This window comes from Chelmon rostratus, chromosome 9, assembly GCF_017976325.1.
Source record: "Chelmon rostratus isolate fCheRos1 chromosome 9, fCheRos1.pri, whole genome shotgun sequence".
Classification (NCBI taxonomy): domain Eukaryota; kingdom Metazoa; phylum Chordata; class Actinopteri; order Chaetodontiformes; family Chaetodontidae; genus Chelmon; species Chelmon rostratus.
This window is the reverse complement of record NC_055666.1, coordinates 14448934-14468147: the sequence shown is the minus strand read 5'-3', so window position 1 is coordinate 14468147 and position 19214 is coordinate 14448934. Positions and strand designations below refer to the sequence as shown.

At 42.3% G+C, this 19214-nt stretch overlaps 5 protein-coding genes across 5 annotated transcripts in view; all 5 read right to left on the bottom strand.

The window, feature by feature from the left end:
* LOC121611202 (protocadherin gamma-C5-like) overlaps window positions 1-19214 on the bottom strand; it is a 214934-nt gene that overhangs the window by 149107 nt on the left and 46613 nt on the right. The gene's annotated exons all lie outside the window — the stretch shown is intronic.
* Window positions 974-3421, bottom strand: LOC121611206 (protocadherin gamma-A10-like). The gene has a single exon (XM_041943642.1). It carries the CDS (start codon window positions 3419-3421, stop codon window positions 974-976), a length of 2448 nt encoding a protein of 815 aa, XP_041799576.1.
* LOC121611988 (protocadherin gamma-A10-like) lies at window positions 4211-6870 on the bottom strand. Its single transcript, XM_041944732.1, has 2 exons — window positions 4468-6870; window positions 4211-4216 (listed from the first exon to the last, which is right to left on the bottom strand). Exons 1-2 carry the CDS (start codon window positions 6868-6870, stop codon window positions 4211-4213), a joined length of 2409 nt encoding a protein of 802 aa, XP_041800666.1.
* On the bottom strand, window positions 10239-12704 carry LOC121611987 (protocadherin gamma-A6). Its single transcript, XM_041944731.1, has one exon. It carries the CDS (start codon window positions 12702-12704, stop codon window positions 10239-10241), a length of 2466 nt encoding a protein of 821 aa, XP_041800665.1.
* Window positions 14967-17819, bottom strand: LOC121611986 (protocadherin beta-15-like). The gene is made up of 2 exons (XM_041944730.1): window positions 15417-17819; window positions 14967-15008 (listed from the first exon to the last, which is right to left on the bottom strand). The coding sequence occupies exons 1-2, from the start codon at window positions 17817-17819 to the stop codon at window positions 14967-14969; spliced, it is 2445 nt and encodes an 814-aa protein (XP_041800664.1).

The following is a 19214-nucleotide window of genomic DNA, read 5'->3' as shown; positions in this document are numbered from 1 at the left end:
TAAAGCTGGTTCTTGTCCGTTTGCTGGCTACATCTAAACAAGTCTTCAACCTTTAAGCGCAGGTCTATGAGGCAGTGTTCACTCCGACGTGCCTTAAACCTCGAAAAAACAGAGCGTCATCGTCACTGTGCAGTCAATCCGGGGGATTGACCGAGTGACGACACAACACAGAAAACATTTAACTGACCAACAGCGTCCCTTAGAGTCTAAAAAGGTGAACATCAGATGAGACTAAGACCACTAAACTAGCAGTCTAAAATGGACTGAGAACGTCAACACATATACATGTGTTAAATATTGTACAAATTACAATATCATGAGCCAGTTTTAACACAACACAACTCACTGAAAAAAAGTTATCATGGAAGCGTAAAAAAGACATATCCAAAGGAATAAGACAGAAACAAAAAGAAAGAAAGCAAATTTGTAATTATAAACATGTGTACATGGCAGCCGGTCCACCTTTGTACAGTCGGGGATTCATATTCTGTTTTTTCCCCAGAGTGTTCAGAGAAAGTAGTTTTATTAATTAATGGTGACAACAAACTTTACGCAACATTTGCAAGGTGTGTTTAGCTATTCACCTCCTGACCATCCTTTAAAAGCCAGGCTATTTTGTTGACGACATAAAAAAAAAAGAAAGAAAGAGAGAAAAAACTTGAGGCAATATGACGATGATTTGATTGTTGCAACGCAAATAACAGTGTATTTTTTTCTTTCTGTTGTTTGTTTTGGATTATTTTGGTTTATGGGCTGAAGCTGCAAGGGTTTGGCAGAGGAAGAATTCCGATCAACTGATGAAACCCGTCTGAGATGCTGTCCATGGTGCTGAAAGTGACGGCAGAGTGCAGCCGTGCGCAGAACTCTCTGAACTTAGATCTAGGAAAAATATTCTGTTTAGTTACCAACACGTGACTATTTGTGCCACACTAAACAATCCAACTCCAGAACACAAAGAACACAGACGAAGTTATTAGGTTTGACTAACCTCTAGAGGAGAGTCTGGTTCGTCCAGGATGCTCTTCTCACTCTGCATCCGCTGCATCGTCCCTTTTGAACTGGGGTCCATTATCAGCACGTTCTGACTACCAGCTCTGCCGAACTTACAGTCACTCTTTCTCGAGTCAGTCGTCCTGCACACCTCGTAGTTGTACACGTGTGGCAGAGTCCCTGTCCCCAAAGTGTCTGAGTAACGTGGTGGATAATATGGAATCACAGGCAGGTTGGACTGATACAGCACGCGAGACTGTCTCCATCTGTAGATTTTCACTGATATAATCACCACCAAACACGTGATGAACAGGAAGGAGACTACAGCCAAAGCCAACACTAAGTAAAAAGTCAGGTTGTCATTGTACTCCTTGTCGTGTGGAAAGTCAGTGAACTCCGACAGCACTTCAGGGAAGCTGTCCGCCACCGCCACGTTCACAATGACTGTAGCTGAACGAGAGGGCTGCCCGTTGTCCTCCACTATAACACTCAGTCTTTGTTTCACTGCATCTTTATCAGTCACTTGGCGGATAGTTCTTATTTCTCCATTCTGTGAGCCCACTTCAAACAGCGCCCTGTCTGTGGCTTTCTGCAGTTTATACGACAGCCACGCATTCTGGCCAGAGTCCACATCAACAGCCACCACTTTAGTCACCAGATAGCCCACATCTGCTGAACGGGGCACCATCTCAGCCACCACAGAGCCACCAGTCTGGACTGGGTACAGGACCTGAGGGGGGTTGTCGTTCTGGTCCTGGATCATGATCTTCACTGTCACGTTGCTACTGAGTGGAGGAGAGCCTCCATCCTGCGCTTTCACGACGAACACCAGCTGTTTGATTTGTTCATAATCAAATGAGCGCATTGAGTGAATAACTCCACTTTCCGCATTTACAGAAACATATTCGGAAACTGGAGCTCCGCCGATCGCACAGTCCTCCAACACATAGGAAACTCGGGCGTTCTGGTTTTCATCAGGGTCTTTAGCATTAACGCTTAGTATTGATACACCTGGTGAGTTATTCTCTGCAATTAAAGCACTGTAAAACCCTCGTGGAAATACTGGAGCATTATCATTGACATCCGCGACCTTCAGATAAAAGGTTCTTTTAGTTGAGAGTGGAGGGGATCCTGCGTCTGAGGCAACTACAGTGATGTTACAGTCTGACAGATTTTCACGATCTAACGCAGCATCAGTCATCAATGCATAATAATTTCTCACATTGTATTTGATTTTAAAAGGAACATTGCCTTCGATCGTGCATCTTACCTGTCCGTTTTCAGCCGAATCAAGATCTTTAACATTAATTATGCCAATAGTGGTGCCAGCAGGAGAGTCCTCTGACACAGGACTCGTGAATGACATAACGTTGATGACCGGAGCATTATCATTTACATCGATTACCTCGATTTCAATTTTGCTAGAATCTGTCAGTCCGCCTTGATCTTTGGCCTCAACCCTGAACTCGATTTTTTTGTCTTTTTCAAAATCTATTTCCTTTGCCACATATATTCTTCCAGTGACCTCATCTATGTCGAACAAGTCAGCTATTCCTGCTTTAGATTTTGAAAAGGAATATGTTACCTTTCCGTTTGAACCGCTATCTATGTCGCTTGCATTCACAGTAACAATGTGGGTGCCTTTTGGTGCATTTTCAATCACTGTGGCCTTATACACAGTCTGATTAAACACAGGAGCATTATCATTAACATCGAGAATATGGACGCCTATATTTACTGTACCGGATCTCTGTGGATTTCCGCCGTCTACAGCCAGCAGTTTCAGAGACAGGCGTGGCTGCGCTTCTCTGTCTAATGGTTTCTGAAGCACCATTTCGGCATATTTACTGCCGTCCGGATTAACGTGTTGTTTCAAACCAAAATTGTCGTTCGGAGTTAAAATGTAGTCCCGCAGACCGTTGACCCCGACATCAGCATCGTCCGCACTCTCCAAAACAAAACGGGAACTCAGCGCTGCTGATTCGCTTATTTCAAATTCCAGGTGGCTGTTTTGGAAAGTAGGAGCGTTGTCGTTTACATCTAATACTTCGATGGTGACAGGGTGCAGCTCCATTGGATTTTCCAATAAGATCTCGAAGGTGAAGCTACACGGCGTCACGTCCCCACAAAGCTGCTCTCGGTCTATTCTCTCATTCACGACCAAAGTCCCTTTGTCTGTCTTCAGCTCGGTGTACTGGATGTTTTCTCCGGTCACGATACGGGCCCGACCAGATCGGAGTCTTTTCAAATCCAAACCGAGGTCTTGCGCGACGTTACCAACAAGGGACCCTTTCTTCATCTCCTCCGGGATTGAATACCGGATCTGTGCCTCCACTTTATTAAGAAAAAACAACTGAAAAATAGCCAGGCAGACTTCCACTCGCCATCGCCATTTTACACCTCTGTCTCGATGTTGTTCTTTGGATTCCATGTGAAAACCGGGTCTTGAAGCAAACCGAACAATAGTATGAATATTTAACTCAGTGAGGAAAACGCGAACGTTCCCCGTTCATTTCGATCAGCGATATAAGTGTAGATCAACTGTGCATCTGTTGAGCTCCAGCTCGCATGAAACACAGATCCTCTCTTGTGAAACGCAGTGACAGGGGAGGGAACAGCACTGCCTCAGAATGCACACAGCGGAATTGGTTTACCAGGCAACAGCGTCACTTAGAGGATAAAATATGAAACTGGTACAACCAGATATCCAACTCCACGAGTTTGGTAATGGCATTCTCTAAAGTGACGGCATATTTGGCCGTAACATACATGACTGATTGCTCATTCAAATCCCAAATAAGTATTTTTTTTTCTTCAGAAAAGAGGAAATAAATCAGTAAATATAGAGCTCGCTTTCATTGCCAGGACACGTCCGGCTGATATGTAGAACTCAAGGCTTCTTTTTTATCTGATGGCAAACTGATAAAACACTGGACATTTCATGCTAAACTTACTTCAAAAGGATCCTGACATTATCTCTATGAAAAAATAAACAAAACCAAACTATTAACGAAATACCAACTAGGAAGGAAAAGGTAGTAAAAAATACAATTTAGTAACCCCTGACATGTTCTAAAAAATTTCAGTCACTAAATACTGTATTTATTATTTTTATTTTTAATTATTATTATTATTATTATTATTAGTAGTAGTAGTAGTAGTAGTAGTAGTAGTAGTCACCAAGTTGTGAAATAATATTTCAAGCAAGGTCTCTTCAAAGTCAACCCTACGATCTCAAATAACAAAAGCGTCTCAGTGTAAAGTAGCACTTCAGCACCATGGACAGAGGAAGAGACGCCAACATCACCCTGTTCAACATGGTTTTAATATGCCCACTCTTTCAGCTACAGTAAATTATATAAATACAACAATAGCAACATGAAATTTCATAAAATGAAATCATGAAATTAATATTTTATTATGCTCACAGACGTACGAGCTGATATGTTTTGAATAAAGTCTGACAGGCCAACTTACCAAAGAAGACATGTGAGAGATTGCTGATGACTGCTCTCCATTCTGCAGAGATTCAGTTCCAGCGTCATCCACACTGACCAAGCTTTGACACATCGGTTGCGCATACTTGATGTCGCTCTTTCTCGAGTCAGTCGTCCTGCACACCTCGTAGTTGTACACGTGTGGCAGAGTGCCTGTCCCCAAAGTGTCTGAGTAACGTGGTGGATAATATGGAATCACGGGCAGGTTGGACTGATACAGCACGCGAGACTGTCTCCATCTGTAGATTTTCACTGATATAATCACCACCAAACACGTGATGAACAGGAAGGAAACTACAGCCAAAGCCAACACTAAGTAAAAAGTCAGGTTGTCATTGTACTCCTTGTCGTGTGGAAAGTCAGTGAACTCCGACAGCACTTCAGGGAAGCTGTCCGCCACCGCCACGTTCACAATGACTGTAGCTGAACGAGAGGGCTGCCCGTTGTCCTCCACTATCACACTCAGTCTTTGTTTCACTGCATCTTTATCAGTCACTTGGCGGATAGTTCTTATTTCTCCATTCTGTGAGCCCACTTCAAACAGCGCCCTGTCTGTGGCTTTCTGCAGTTTATACGACAGCCACGCATTCTGGCCAGAGTCCACATCAACAGCCACCACTTTAGTCACCAGATAGCCCACATCTGCTGAACGAGGCACCATCTCAGCCACCACAGAGCCACCAGTCTGGACTGGGTACAGGACCTGAGGGGGGTTGTCGTTCTGGTCCTGAACGCGCACAACAACTGTCGTGTTACTACTTAGTGGTGGCGAGCCTCCATCTTGCGCTTTTACTCGTATTTTGTACTCCTTAACTTGTTCATAGTCAAGCGAACGCAAAGACTGAATGACTCCGCTCTCCGTATTAATGGAGAAATATGCGGAGACCGGATTTCCACTAACCTCGCCGTCAATAAGAAAATATGATATGCGTGCGTTCTGTCCCTGATCTGGATCTGTGGCGTGGATCTGCAACAGAGTGAAACCAGGGTGATTGTTCTCCACTATCTGAGTGCTGTAAACACTTTGGCTGAAAGCTGGCGCGTTGTCATTAATATCAGTGACATCTAAAATGACAGTTTTCCTGATTGACAAGGCAGGCAAGCCCTCGTCTGTGGCAGTGAGAGTGATGTTGTATCTGGAACGCTTTTCTCGGTCAAGATTTTGCTCCGTGACTAAAGTGTAATAATTTCTAAGAGACGATTTAACATTAAAAGGGAGATTTTCGTCTATATTCAAACGAACCTGGCCATTTTTTCCCGAATCCTTATCTTGGACACTAATCAACGCTACTACTGTGCCAGGAGGAGAATCCTCTGATATTTTACCTGAATATGAAGCCATCGTGATTACTGGACTGTTATCATTAACATCTCCTATCTCAATGATTAATTTGCTTGCGCCCACAACACCCCATGGATCTTTTGCTTGAAGATTTATTTCGTAATTTGCAGTAACCTCGTAATCGATGTCACCGGTGAGTTTAACCTCCCCTGTGTAAGAATTTATTTCGAAAGGACAAGATGAATCCTCCTCTAAGTGGGTGAAAGAATACGTGACGTTACCATTGTAACCTTGGTCCGCATCTGTGGCACTGACGGTAGCAACAACTGTGCCTCGCAAAACATTTTCCAAAACAGATGCTTTGTATACGGACTGCGTAAAAACGGGTGCGTTGTCGTTTGCGTCCAAAACAGATACGTGTATCCTTACAGTTCCAGACCTCTGCGGCTCCCCACCATCGACAGCCGTTAATATGAGCGTGTGCTCGCTTTGCTTCTCGCGGTCCAGACCACTCTGAAGCATGATTTCCGCATATTTACTCCCGTCTGTCCGAGTGTGCTGTTTTAGGACAAAATGATCGTTTGCCTTTAAAGAGTATCTCTGCAGCGAATTTATTCCTACGTCAGGGTCTGCTGCACTATCAAGCAAGAATACAGTCCCTGTGGGCGTAGATTCGCTTATATCTAAATTAATTTCCTTTTTGGGGAAAGCAGGAGCATGGTCGTTCACATCTTGTATTTCGATAGTAATCGAGAACAACTCAAGTGGATCTTCGAGGACAATTTCTAGACTAAAGCTGCAGGGTGATTTCTTGGCGCACAATTTTTCTCTGTCAATTCTTTCATCGACAACGATATGCCCTTTGTTCTGGTTCAGCGCGACGTATTGGTTATCGCCGTCTATAACTAGTCGAGCCCGACCAGAAACCAACCTTTTAATATCCAAGCCCAGGTCTTTTGCAACATCTCCAACAAACAGCCCTTTTCTCATCTCCTCTGGAATAGAATAACGAATTTGTCCGCTAACCGCAGCAACAACACAGAAAAGCAAAATGGAGACTCTCCAATCCACTGAGGTGCCCGTGCTCTTCAGAATATCCATTTATTTCCGTGAAAATCAGATCCAAAATTATGCAGTAATCCGTAGCGAGAGAGGCGTCGTATCTCGCTCACAATATGGACCGTGTTTGTAGTCTTCAGTCAAATCCATACAATGGCACCAACCATAGTCGAGCCTTAACGAGTATGTGCACACAACAATCGCCTATTTCCTTCGAGGACGGGCAGTGACTTGAGATCAGGCTGATGTTAGTCAAATAGTCCGCTTAGGCAACAGCACCACCAACAGTGACTAAGTAAAACAACATCATCATCACCAGCATGTGATGATCAGTGCTGTACAATCTAATATCGCCAAACAAGCCCGTCCTGCCTAGCCTCTAATGTTGTGGATCAACAACATACAGAAAAGGATAAAGGGCCAAAAAGATTAAAAGTCTGTGTTGAATATCACTATGTTTTCGAATTAATATTAATCAGCATGTGATTAGACAATGAACGGGCCACTGTCACCACGTTTGTATATCAATACAAGTGGGAATACTTTATAATAATATTGTTTTGGGAAGTGGTTGCCAGTAAACACACAACTTCCCTCCAGGTCCATTTACAATGCAGCAGCTTCAATACAAGAGAGACAAATTGTTGATACACACACACAAAGTACAATGGTACACAGTCATCTAGATCAGATAGACGGATGGATGGTCAGATAGATACAGTATGCAGACAGAACGATAGATAGAACGATAGATAGAACGATAGATAGATAATCTTTTCTCTCCCACTCCAATCTGACTGATAAATCCAGTGACCTACATTTGAGCAGTGGAATTAACATCTAGCATGGAACTGCTGCAACACTCTTTCACAAGCATGAATAAGTACTGACACATTTCAGAGAAGCCTATTTCTTCTCTATGCAGCTAGAACATGATGTTTGCAGAGGTAGGAATGTCTGTTGTTATTGTTTGTTTGTTTGTTTTTTTTTTGTTTTTTTTTAATGGGTCAAAGTAGTACCTTGCATCACCCCCCTGTACACACACAATATTCACATAGACTGTTGCAGAGCTTAACATTCTGCACATCATGATTTTGCATTATTCAGGCAATGACTGCAAAGCAGCAGCCAGATTATTAATATTCATGTTGTTTAAAGCCTAGGGCAGACTCACAAAGCACACATAAATAAGAGCAATGCAGCTGCTTGTGTTACACGACTGTTAGCTACAATTTCAGTCTTGCACGAATAAGACTTTCAGAGCAGCATTTGTGAAGACATGTGTCTGATGAACATTCACATTGTTATGTTAGTTAGCTGGTTTCATTACAATTTGTGTGTGCTGGAAAAACAGATACAGTGGGAAAGAGATAGAAACTCATTCTGGGTTAACTGTTTCATATTGATTTTGGGATTTGAGTAGGGTGTTGATGAGGCTGCAGTACCAACATAACACATAAAAAGGACAGTGTGCAATTTAAAGACAGAGAGGAAAACAAAACTAATCTTACCTGCTGGACCAAAATGGAAGTTTCATTCAAGGATTGAACCGAGAAAAGAAAGGAGAATAAAGAAAACAATTAGTATGATCAGGATGAATCCTAAAAAAAACAAATAAATCACATCTGGTCACATTCTTTTGTATGACTATGAATTCTATACAGATTCACAGTCAAATGAGTATTATAATAGTTTGACCATGTGACATATCAGGCACTGTGATGTTTAAAAAAGTGCAAAGAAAACTTTCAGACACTTTCAACCTATGGGATCGATCGAATAAATAGTCTCCAGAAAGATGTCCAAGTTCATCAGTTGCATAAAGCACTTTTTCTTGATTGACTTATTCAGTATTACTTTGCTATTCCACTGAGCTGTGCTTTTATCTTTTACTTGAGTGTTCAAAAGGTAGCTTTGTCAGTTGGCAGCAGGTACCTTAGGTGTGTTACTGTTGCCATGGAAATACAGCTCTCACCTTTAACCTGATGTTTTTAAGTAACTTACATGACATTAAGCCTTCAAGTCTATTTCAAGTCTATTTCTGAGAACTTAAATTACATTACTGCATGCTTCCCTTATTTTTTAACCAGCCAAACTGAACAGCCCTCATCCTGTAATGGTATCATTTAGAACACTTTAATATATTAATCCTCAGCTCATGAAATCACATTTTCAAATTCGATGTCAATTCAAGTTTATCACATTCCAACCAAACGTCTATGCAATAAACTGGTGAAAGATACTGTTTCTGTGTAATAAAGATGCAGACAAAGATGTGAAGGTTTCTCAGCAGTTTTCAAACATTTCATTCCCTACTCTGCACAAGATGTTTCTATAAAACTAAACGAAACTGTCCTTTAAACACTGAACACTCTGTGACGCTTGTGTTAATTAAAATCAGCCATGTTGTTAAACTAACTCATTCTTCAATACCGTCCGTCACTCTGCTTAAAACAGTGCTCTTGTGACCCAGATAATAAAAAAAGCTTAAAAAAAAGAAGTACTGCCTGTTTTTTCCCTGTCTTTCCAAGGCTGAAATTAGGAGCACAAATGAGCCTGCAGCCATAACACGAACAGGAACACACATGAATTCACATGGAAAGTCTTTTGATGACAAAACCTCTCTGCTTCACTACCAAGACACAGTCAGTAGCATGCAAGAATACACACACACACACACACACACACACACACACACACACACACACACACAATTTAACTGTTGCATAAGATTCTAACCACTGACCTGAGTGTAGCTGCAGACATCCATACATTTATATATAATTACTTTTTTATTTATTTAATTTCTTACATATTTCTCTTTTGTTTTGGGTTGTATGTCTAAAATGTTTATGTTTCTTGATGTTAAAGAGGTATTGGAAGAGCTGACAATATAGATATAAAAGACAATATGGTTTGTAAGAAGAAAAAAAAACAGAAAACGTATATTCCCTTCAAGTTTATTTTTCATCCATATACAGTCATTGTCTGTTTACATATTGCTTGATTCATAGCATGTAGTGCAAAGCTTTTATTATGTCTCTGTCACATAAATCACGTCTTAGTTTCTGAAAACATTTATAGCATTATCAAAAAGATAATAATAATATTAAGATTGGCGTCTGTGTTCAAGGTCGGGTCATGGGAGTATGAGGTTCAGGTTATATGCAAAACTCCAACATTACAAAACACATCGATGCACTAACTACTACTACAGTATTCATGCACAGGTACTTCTGTAGAAAAGTGTTGACATTTTACAGATACACAACCACAATATGTATTTTTCTAGTAACTCCATAAAACCAAGACAAAAACTACTCCTAATATATATATATGACAGAGGTCCAAATTATATTGGCCGCATTGGATTATTGTACATCATATTTACAATTTGTTATGACCGACTCTCACTTGACCACATAACAAGGATGCGGTGCACCTGCCCTCACCTTCAGAGTAGCTCTATCTGTACTAGCGCGCCTTAGGGTGCTTTTTTGATAGGCTGCACTTCTTTTCTTTAGTGTGTCAGTGTCTGTGTTTGACCCGAACCGAAAATCGCCTCTCCATGACCCAGTGGTCAAGAAGGAATCATACCGCTCATCTTTCAGGAGGGTCCCACAACGGCTTAAATCTGTGAAACTGGGGGGGCAGTAGGCTGTGGGGAAAACGGGGAGACTGGTGGCGGCGGAGCGGTAAACATAACCACGCCGGCAGAGCTTAAAGTAAAAAACTCCACTGATTAAAAGGATGAAAAGAGAGGAGACGGCCGCCAGGGCGATAATCAAACAGAGCGTTAAGTGATCGCTGTCCTGTGATTCATGTGCAAACTCAAAAAGTTCGTTCAAAACAGGCAGCCCGTCTCCAATTACTATGCTGACTGTAACAGTGGCGGAGAGCGATTCGGGCCCGTTATCCGTAACTAAAACTAAAACAGTCTGTTTCGGTTCATCGCCCTCCATGAATTCTCGCACGGTTCTGATTTCTCCTGTATGCAGACCGACCACAAACAGGTTGGGCCGCGTTGCTTTGATGATTCTGTAGGAAAGCCAGGCGTTATGGCCAGAGTCGGCGTCCACAGCTACCACCTTAGTAACCAGGTAACCTCGAGGCGCTTCAGATGGCACCATATCCTCAGCAATGAACCCGCTGGTTTGGACAGGATATAGGACCACAGGTGCATTGTCATTTTGGTCCTTAATAAAAACGTTTACAGTGCAGGCGCTGGAGAGTGGAGGGTCGCCTCCATCTCGAGCTGTCACCTTAATTTGGAAATGAACTGACTGTTCGTAATCAAAGAGCCGTGATGTGAACAGCTCCCCTGTGTGTGAGTTGATGGCAAGGAAGGAGGACACTTCTGAGTTTGTGTCGCTTGATATTTGGTATATTATTTTAGCATTGGACCCGTCATCAATGTCCTCTGCTTTCACTTTCATCACTAAGGTGCCAACGGGTTGGTTTTCCAAAATGCTGGCATCGTACTGACTCTGCGTAAAAGTCGGGGGGTTGTCATTTATATCATTAACTACGATTGTTATAACTTTCACACCAGAGAGAGGGGGAGAGCCCGCATCAGTGGCAGTAATTGTGATGTTGTACTCTGGCTGAAACTCTCTGTCTAGTATTCCGTCAGTCACCAACATGTAGTAGTTTTTGACCTCTGAGACAAAATTAAATGGGACATTATCTGAGATTGTACACGTGACGCGCCCACTGCTCCCAGTGTCCAGGTCATACACGTTTATCAGAGCGACCATAGTTCCTGGTTTAGAGTCTTCAGCCACGTTAGCAGAGGCTGATTTTATCTCTATCACAGGTTTATTGTCATTTACATCAATGACGTCAATTACAAGTTTACAGTGAGATGCCTGACCACCTCCATCTTTAGCCTGAACATCCAGCTCGTGCGTAACAGCCTCTTCATAGTCAATAGGACCTGCCACCCGAACTTCTCCACTCAGAGGGTTAATTTCAATAACTCCCCCCATCTTGTCTGACAGGTGACTGAAAGAGTAGGTTATCTCTCCATAAACGCCTTCATCCAAGTCAGTGGCATTCAGCGTTGCTATGACAGTCCCTACGGCCGAGTTCTCTGCCACAGAGGCTTTGTAAACTCGTTGGCTAAAAACTGGGACATTATCATTGGCGTCCAGAACACGGATATAGATTGAAGCCGTTCCTGATCTGACTGGATTCCCCCCGTCAATCCCATTGATTTTCAGTACATGTTCAGCTTGTGCCTCCCGGTCCAAGGGTTTTTTGAGAATTAGCTCCGGATACGTATTCCCATTTATTTGGGTGCTCATTTCAAGTGCAAAGTGATCATTCGGGCTCAGTTTATATTCACGGACGGCGTTGGTTCCCAGATCGGGGTCATGCGCGCTCTCCAGGGGAAAGCGTCTCCCCAGAACTGTGGATTCTACCAAGTCTAGTTTTATCTCCCTTGCAGCGAACACTGGGCTGTTGTCATTTATATCCGCAATATCCAAAACTAAGCTGTATGCTTGAAGGGGATCTTCAAGCAAGAGCTGATACTGTAGGATGCAGTCAGTGGCTTGCGCGCAGAGCTCCTCTCGGTCTATCCGTTGGCTGATCAAAAGACTGCCTGACGCAGTGTCCAGTTCACACAGCTGGCTAGTTCCTTCAGCAACAACACGGGCTCGACGAGCGTCAAGCTCCATCACTTCCAGCCCCAGGTCTCGTGCAACATTCCCGATAAGCGACCCCCGCTGCATCTCCTCGGGAAGGACGTAACGGACTTCTCCAAATGAAACACCCAAAAGGAGGCTGAACAGTAAAAAATGCAGCGAGCATTTTACATTTTTTCGCTGGTCCATTATTAAACATGCTTTCAGAGACCGATGTTCTGTCGACATTATAGCAAAATCCTAAAACTAAAAATATCGACTGAAAATGCAGCTGTAATCCAACGGTTCCCTGCTTCTCTAGCCGAGTTAATCATGCTCTATTAGGGAAGCTGTCAGCTTGGATTCCTCTCTCTCTACCCCCTTTTCACCACCACCCACACTCTCTTGGTGTCTCTCTCCCTCTCTCCCTCTCTCTCTCTCTCTCTCTCTCTCTCTCTCTCACAAACACACATACACAGTCTCTCGCTTGCTCTCCCTCACACACACACCCACACACACATGAACACGCATGCCTACAGCCCTCGGCTCTAACCCAATACTCCAGTTCCACTGGCACAGATAGGATGAGACACGACATAGCATCCTTGAGTAAGATATTATAAAAGAGCGTCACCAAGAGACTGGGATGATAATTGCAACAGTGGATGGTATGAAAAACATGCATTACATTTGCTGATATTTTTAAAGGAATATTGCACTGTATCGATGATAATATCAGCTAAGAATTAGTTAGTGGTCTCAGAGAGAGAGAGAGAGAGAGAGAGAGAGAGAGAGAGAGAGAGAGAGAAAGATTGTCTGCCTGAACAAATTGGAGATACTCTCAAACATCAAAGATTAACATTAACATTTTACATTCATATAATGTATGACATCTGCATTCAGAGTTTCAAAGGATTTCAAAGGGGAAGTTTACTTTTTATTTTGCACTTATCACCACTTATAAGTACAAAATAAAATGAGCCAAGAAGCTTCGAGCTGTCTTAATGGCAGAATGACCACACAGTGACAGCAGGAAGGCCTACCATACTATAAAGTATATTAAACACAAGGTTTTATCACCCACCATGTTCTCCTGATCTTATACTGAACAAAGAGATTTTTAGAGTAACCGAGACAAAGAAAGCTGTTTGAAAACGGTTATGGGGTTAGGATGAAGCAGGGTTTTTACTTCATAAATGCACAATGTTATTTAACTTTATTATAGATCTAATATGTGTGAAGTTGATTTAAATTTAATTAATAAACAATGTCATGTCAGTTGAAACAACAGGTCCAATCTTTGTAAAGTGGAAACAACAGGGAAATAAAATAACTAATATAGAATAAAGAAACTAGTAATTCTAATGATTCTTTTATGATATATGTGGAAGAATGTTGAGTTATGCAGGTGTTTTTAATCTCAGGCCAAAAATGAAACATTGGCCTGTTCAAAACTTTATGTTGATGAGCACTTTGTGTCCATTAGTGATTTGCAACAAGTGCTAATATTCAATGCTAACCTAAGAGGTGTTAGTGACAAAACTGCAGAAGAGTACCTGACCATAACTCCACAGTCAACTGGATCAAAGCCAAACTATAGCGACATCACGAGCGAATGTCTGTTTTCCTCAGGCTACAAACAACAGCACAATTTTTTTTAATGGAATTAAAAAAAAATAAAAATAAAAAATAAAATGAAAGACACAAGATACAACACTGTTCTGCCTGAGTAAATAATTACTTCATTTATAACTGGACAGTGTGAGTGGTGTCTATTTTCTCCTTTTTCAAAGTAAATTTCAAATATAGCATTTCTTCACAGTAAACTCTAATATACAGTTAGATAGGGCCTATTATCACTCAAAGCAAACAAATTTTGCCAATTTTTGCAAAACATAATTTCATCTTCTGTCTCAAGCAAATGTGACATTAAACTCAAGACCCTTCAAAGCAGGATAACTAAAGTGTCACCTCACAGGAACGTACAATAAAAGCAGATCAGAGCAGAGACTTACTAAATTGAAAAGATCGAAAAAGAGAAAATCTAAATATTCTGATTCTTCATAGCCAAACTGAATAAATGACAATCAGCACGAAAAGAGAAATAACTGAATTTGAGACAGAGGTCAAGTGGCCCAAAAAGTAGAAGGTGTTCAGCACCAAGGACAGAGACACGAGTTAGTTATCAGTCAAAGATATTTTCTAGTTTACAGTTGGACAAAACAGAGGAGGGAGCACTAACATGAACAAACAGAGATACTGCAGGTTGACTGTGTGTGTGTGTGTGTGTGTGTGTGTTTGTGTGTGTGTGTTTGTGCGAGAGAGAGAGAGAGAAGTGCCTTGAGAGAATGCAATGTATGTGTTGTGTGTGTGCCTGCACATATACATGTCTATGCCTATGTGTGTTGCTTGCTACAACTTTTTAGTGGAGCCATGTTTGAAAGTGAGGACATTTCTGATGGTCCTCACAACTTCAAAGTGCTTTGAAGATTAAGAGTTGGTTTAAAGGGTCTAGGTTAGGCCTTTGGCTGTTTTTAAGGTTAGGGTAGGGGGCTAAGGAATGCATTAAGTCAATGAGGGGCCTCGCAAGCAGAGAAGAATGACAATCTGTGTGTGTGTGCGTATGTCAGGCATGCCTGGCTCAGAGTAAAGATCAGGAGCTGCGTGTGTTAACCCTCAGTCTTAATGCATCCACATTGCATGTGTATGCGTGTGCTACAAGTAGGTTGAACAGGAGTTTTATGGTCATGAAAGCACAATAAATAAATTCACCCACACATCCATGTGTATATACACATAAATGACTTAACACTAACATCTCCTTATACCCACGCACATTAAAGCACACACATACACACGCATATAACCAAACACTGGTAATACATGTCTGCTGCATGTCTGAGCAACCAATGAACCTCGGTGTGTGTAAATAAAAATGAAAACGTTTTGCATATTTGACACATATGATATAAAACAAGTGCCTACCTCAGGAGAATCATTACAGTCTCCAAAGGCATCAGCAAAGTCTGTTGGACTTTTCCTCAGAGTCTGGTCAGCAGGCAGTGTGTTGTCATTGTAAGAACTCACGAACTTGAAGTCACTGGTTCGAGATCCTGTTGTCAGGTACGCGTCATAATTGTAAGTGCTGCGTAAAGTTCCTGTGCCGTCAACATCTGCGTAATTAGGAGGGAGATAAGCGCTCGGGATGGCAACTGCTCCATCAAACAACAGTCTCGGCTTTCTCCTGCGACAAAACCTCACACCCAGGATGATGATGATGAAGGTCAGAAAAAACGTGGACACTGACACCAGAGCGATGATCAGATAAGAGGTCAGCTTGGAATTCTTCTCATCATAAGAAATGTCCTTCAGTTCTGGCACCTCGGCCAAGTTATCAGAAATAAGTAAATACATGGAACAGGTGGCAGACAGAGAGGGCTGTCCGTTATCTTTCACTGACACAACAAGGTTCTGTTTCATGCTGTCAGATTCAGAAATGTCCCGCTGTGTCCTGATCTCTCCGCTGTGGACACCGATACTGAAAAGTCCCGGATCAGTGGATTTCACGATCTGATAGGACAGCCAGGCGTTCTGGCCGGAGTCCGCGTCCACCGCGATCACTTTGGACACCAGAGAGCCTCCGTGTGCAGCTTTGGGGACCAGCTCCGTCATGAACGAGTTGCCCTCCGGACCGGGGTACAGGATCTGAGGACTGTTGTCATTCACATCCGATATGAACACACTGACGGTCACGTTGCTGCTCAGCGGAGGAGAACCGTTGTCTCGGGCCATCACGTGGACTTTGAAACTCCTCAACTGCTCATAATCAAACGACCTCACAGCGTGGATCACACCCGTGTCTCCGTTAACAGACACATAGGACGACACCGGAGCACCGTTCACCTCACCAGCTAACACAGAATAAATCACTGTACCGTTTTGTCTCCAGTCGGGGTCTCGAGCAGCAACGGAACATAAAGTGGAGCCAGGTTTGTTGTTTTCTGTCACATATGCGCTGTACGACTGCTCCCCAAACACAGGGGGGTTGTCGTTGATGTCTGCTACAGATAACTGAACACTTTGAGACGAGGACAGAGGTGGAGAGCCCTCGTCAGTGGCACTGATTGTAATGTTGTAATCAGACACGACTTCACGGTCCAGTTGTCCTGTGCTCACCAGAGAATAATAGTTTTTAATAGAAGGAACCAACTTAAAAGGGACGTTTTGCTGAATGGAGCAGCGCACCTGTCGGTTGCGCTCAGAGTCTCTGTCCTGCACGTTAATGATGCCCACCTCTGTACCAGACGGGGTGTCTTCAGGTATGGGATTCGTCAGTGATTTCAAATTGATTACAGGTGCGTTGTCATTCACATCAGTGATCGAAATTATTGCCTTAGCATAAGACGATAGTCCTAATCCATCTTTTGCTTTAACACGTATATCAAATGATGCGATGGCTTCATAGTCAAGAGGGCCAATTACTCGTATGTCACCCAATTTACGGTCAATGCTAAATATTTTCTTCACATCTTCAGTGACATGTCCAAAGTCATAAGTCACATCTCCATTGACTCCCTCGTCTGCATCAGTAGCGCTCACTGTCACCACTACAGTGTCTACAGGGGAGTTTTCAGGCAGACTGGCTTTATAAACGGCCTGGCTGAACACTGGGGCGTTATCATTAGCATCCAGCACAGTGACGTGTATGACTACCGTACCTGATCTCTGAGGAGAGCCACCATCTAAAGCTGTCAGGATCAAATTGATCTCCTGCTGTTTTTCACGATCAAGCTCTTTATCAAGAACCAGCTCTATTGTGTTTCCACTAGCAGCCAAAATGAAATGTTCATTCTTTTTAAGGTTGTACTGCTGAACTGAATTCTGTCCCACATCCGCATCGTGCGCCTCCTCGATCACAAAACGAGCTCCCCTGTCCGCAGACTCTTGAATTTCTATATCAATCGATTCTTCGTTAAATTGCGGGGAGTTGTCATTAATATCTTGAATATGAAGATTTAGTCGATGGAGCTCGAGAGGATTCTCCAGCACAAGCTCGTGTTTTAGGATGCACGAAGCCTTTTCTCCACAAAGCCCCTCTCGGTCAATCCTGTCCGCGACGATCAGTTCTCCGTTATTCAGGTTGATGTCACAGTAACGTTTATCAGTCCCATCGGTGTCAATACGGGCTCTCCTGTTAGAGAGCGCGCCCGTCTCCAGCCCGAGATCCTTGGCCATATTTCCAATAACGGATCCACGTTTCATCTCCTCAGGAAAAGAGTAGCTGATGTCTCCATATGCGGCATGCAAAAAAATGAGGAGGAAATAGAACCCGCACGTTTCAAACAAGAATATTTTCGACCCCATGGCAGCGACGAGTTCCTAACAGGTTGAAGAATAAAGCGAACAACGGCACTCTAACCAAAAACACCAATGAGAGCTGCGATTCCTGGATGACTGTCCCTTTGTCGACACAAGAGCACAAGAATGTCCGTCCACACTAAAGCACAGATAGATTCAAACATCTTAAGGCTGGTGTATAGCGCCACCGTGAGTTAAGTTGAACAAAAACACTGATGGAAAAAAATAAATGAAACACTTAAAATTGTGTGGAGCCTGTTTTTTTGTTTTGTCTGTATATGAAACAGATGTTACAGCTACTGTGATGTAGAAGCGTTATTTTCAACTGCAATTATCCATGAGGTTCAAATCAGGAAAAAAAAAAAAAAAGCTAACAAAGTCAACAAGCAATTTTGCCACTGTGCATAAAATGCAGAGAAGATAGCAGGGTTCAGGCTATAAATTTCACTGACATGTTTGTCATGTGTTGTTCTGTTAGTGTAAGGAGCCACTCTTGGCTCTGAGCTGTAGAGTTTATTACCTCACAGAGGGATCAGCTTGTCTCATGCTCACCATAACATTGCTGCATATGCATACATTTAATCTTGATGCATAATGGTGGCAGGCAGGTATTTCCTGTGACCCTGTGATGTAACCTGGGCCAATGATTCCACTATGTGTGTATTTGAATGCAAACCTGTTGCTTTACTTGAGTGTCATCTTGATGTTTATCCTGGGCCTTAGCTTCTGTGGCTTGTATCCAAGAACAGCATGGCAGACTGTTTAGATACTTTTCAACTGTTGGATTTCTAACTGCTACTGTTGTCCTGCTGTCTCGTTGTGCCTTGTATGAGCATAACATAGAATAAATTACAACACATCAAGAAATTTCTGTTGACCAGTTAGTAATTCTCAGAGGTTGGATACATTATTTCCTGTTTTGAAAAGTTTGAACGCTGATTTTGCTATAATCACTTTTATCATAATTTATTTATCTGCAAGGTTGTAAAAGTTTGGAATACTGAGCACCTGCATATGCAGTTGGATTAAAAGGGGATGCAGTTGTCTGCAATATTGAAAAGGGAAGTTAACTTAAGCAATTACACTGAGGCAATGAAGTTTACAATGTTTACTATTCATATTTACAAATGCATCTGAAATCATTCACAGTAAAAACATAAATGTGTCTGTGGTTTTATCATCACATAAAACATTTAGACTTGGTTGATTCAATCACATATCAGGAAGAAACCAAACTAGTTGTGGTGAGGACTCGATGAAACTGTGGAGGAAACTAAACTGAAAGTTGCTGAAAGTATTAATCTGTTTCTTATGCACATTTGGAGTAATCCACCAACCACATACACTGTGACATTATAGCAGAATCTCCTCACAGCAGTGCTCTGTATTGTAACAACACTG

Bases quoted from the DNA above. Each gene is read 5' to 3' on its own strand.
- LOC121611206 (XM_041943642.1), bottom strand. From the start codon at position 3,421: ATGGAATCCAAAGAACAACATCGAGACAGAGGTGTAAAATGGCGATGG.
- LOC121611988 (XM_041944732.1), bottom strand. From the start codon at position 6,870: ATGGATATTCTGAAGAGCACGGGCACCTCAGTGGATTGGAGAGTCTCC.
- LOC121611987 (XM_041944731.1), bottom strand. From the start codon at position 12,704: ATGTCGACAGAACATCGGTCTCTGAAAGCATGTTTAATAATGGACCAG.
- LOC121611986 (XM_041944730.1), bottom strand. From the start codon at position 17,819: ATGGGGTCGAAAATATTCTTGTTTGAAACGTGCGGGTTCTATTTCCTC. The intron at 15,009-15,416 runs GTGTCAAATATG...TGCATTCCTTAG, and splicing joins GCACTTGTTTTATATCATAT to CCCCCTACCCTAACCTTAAA.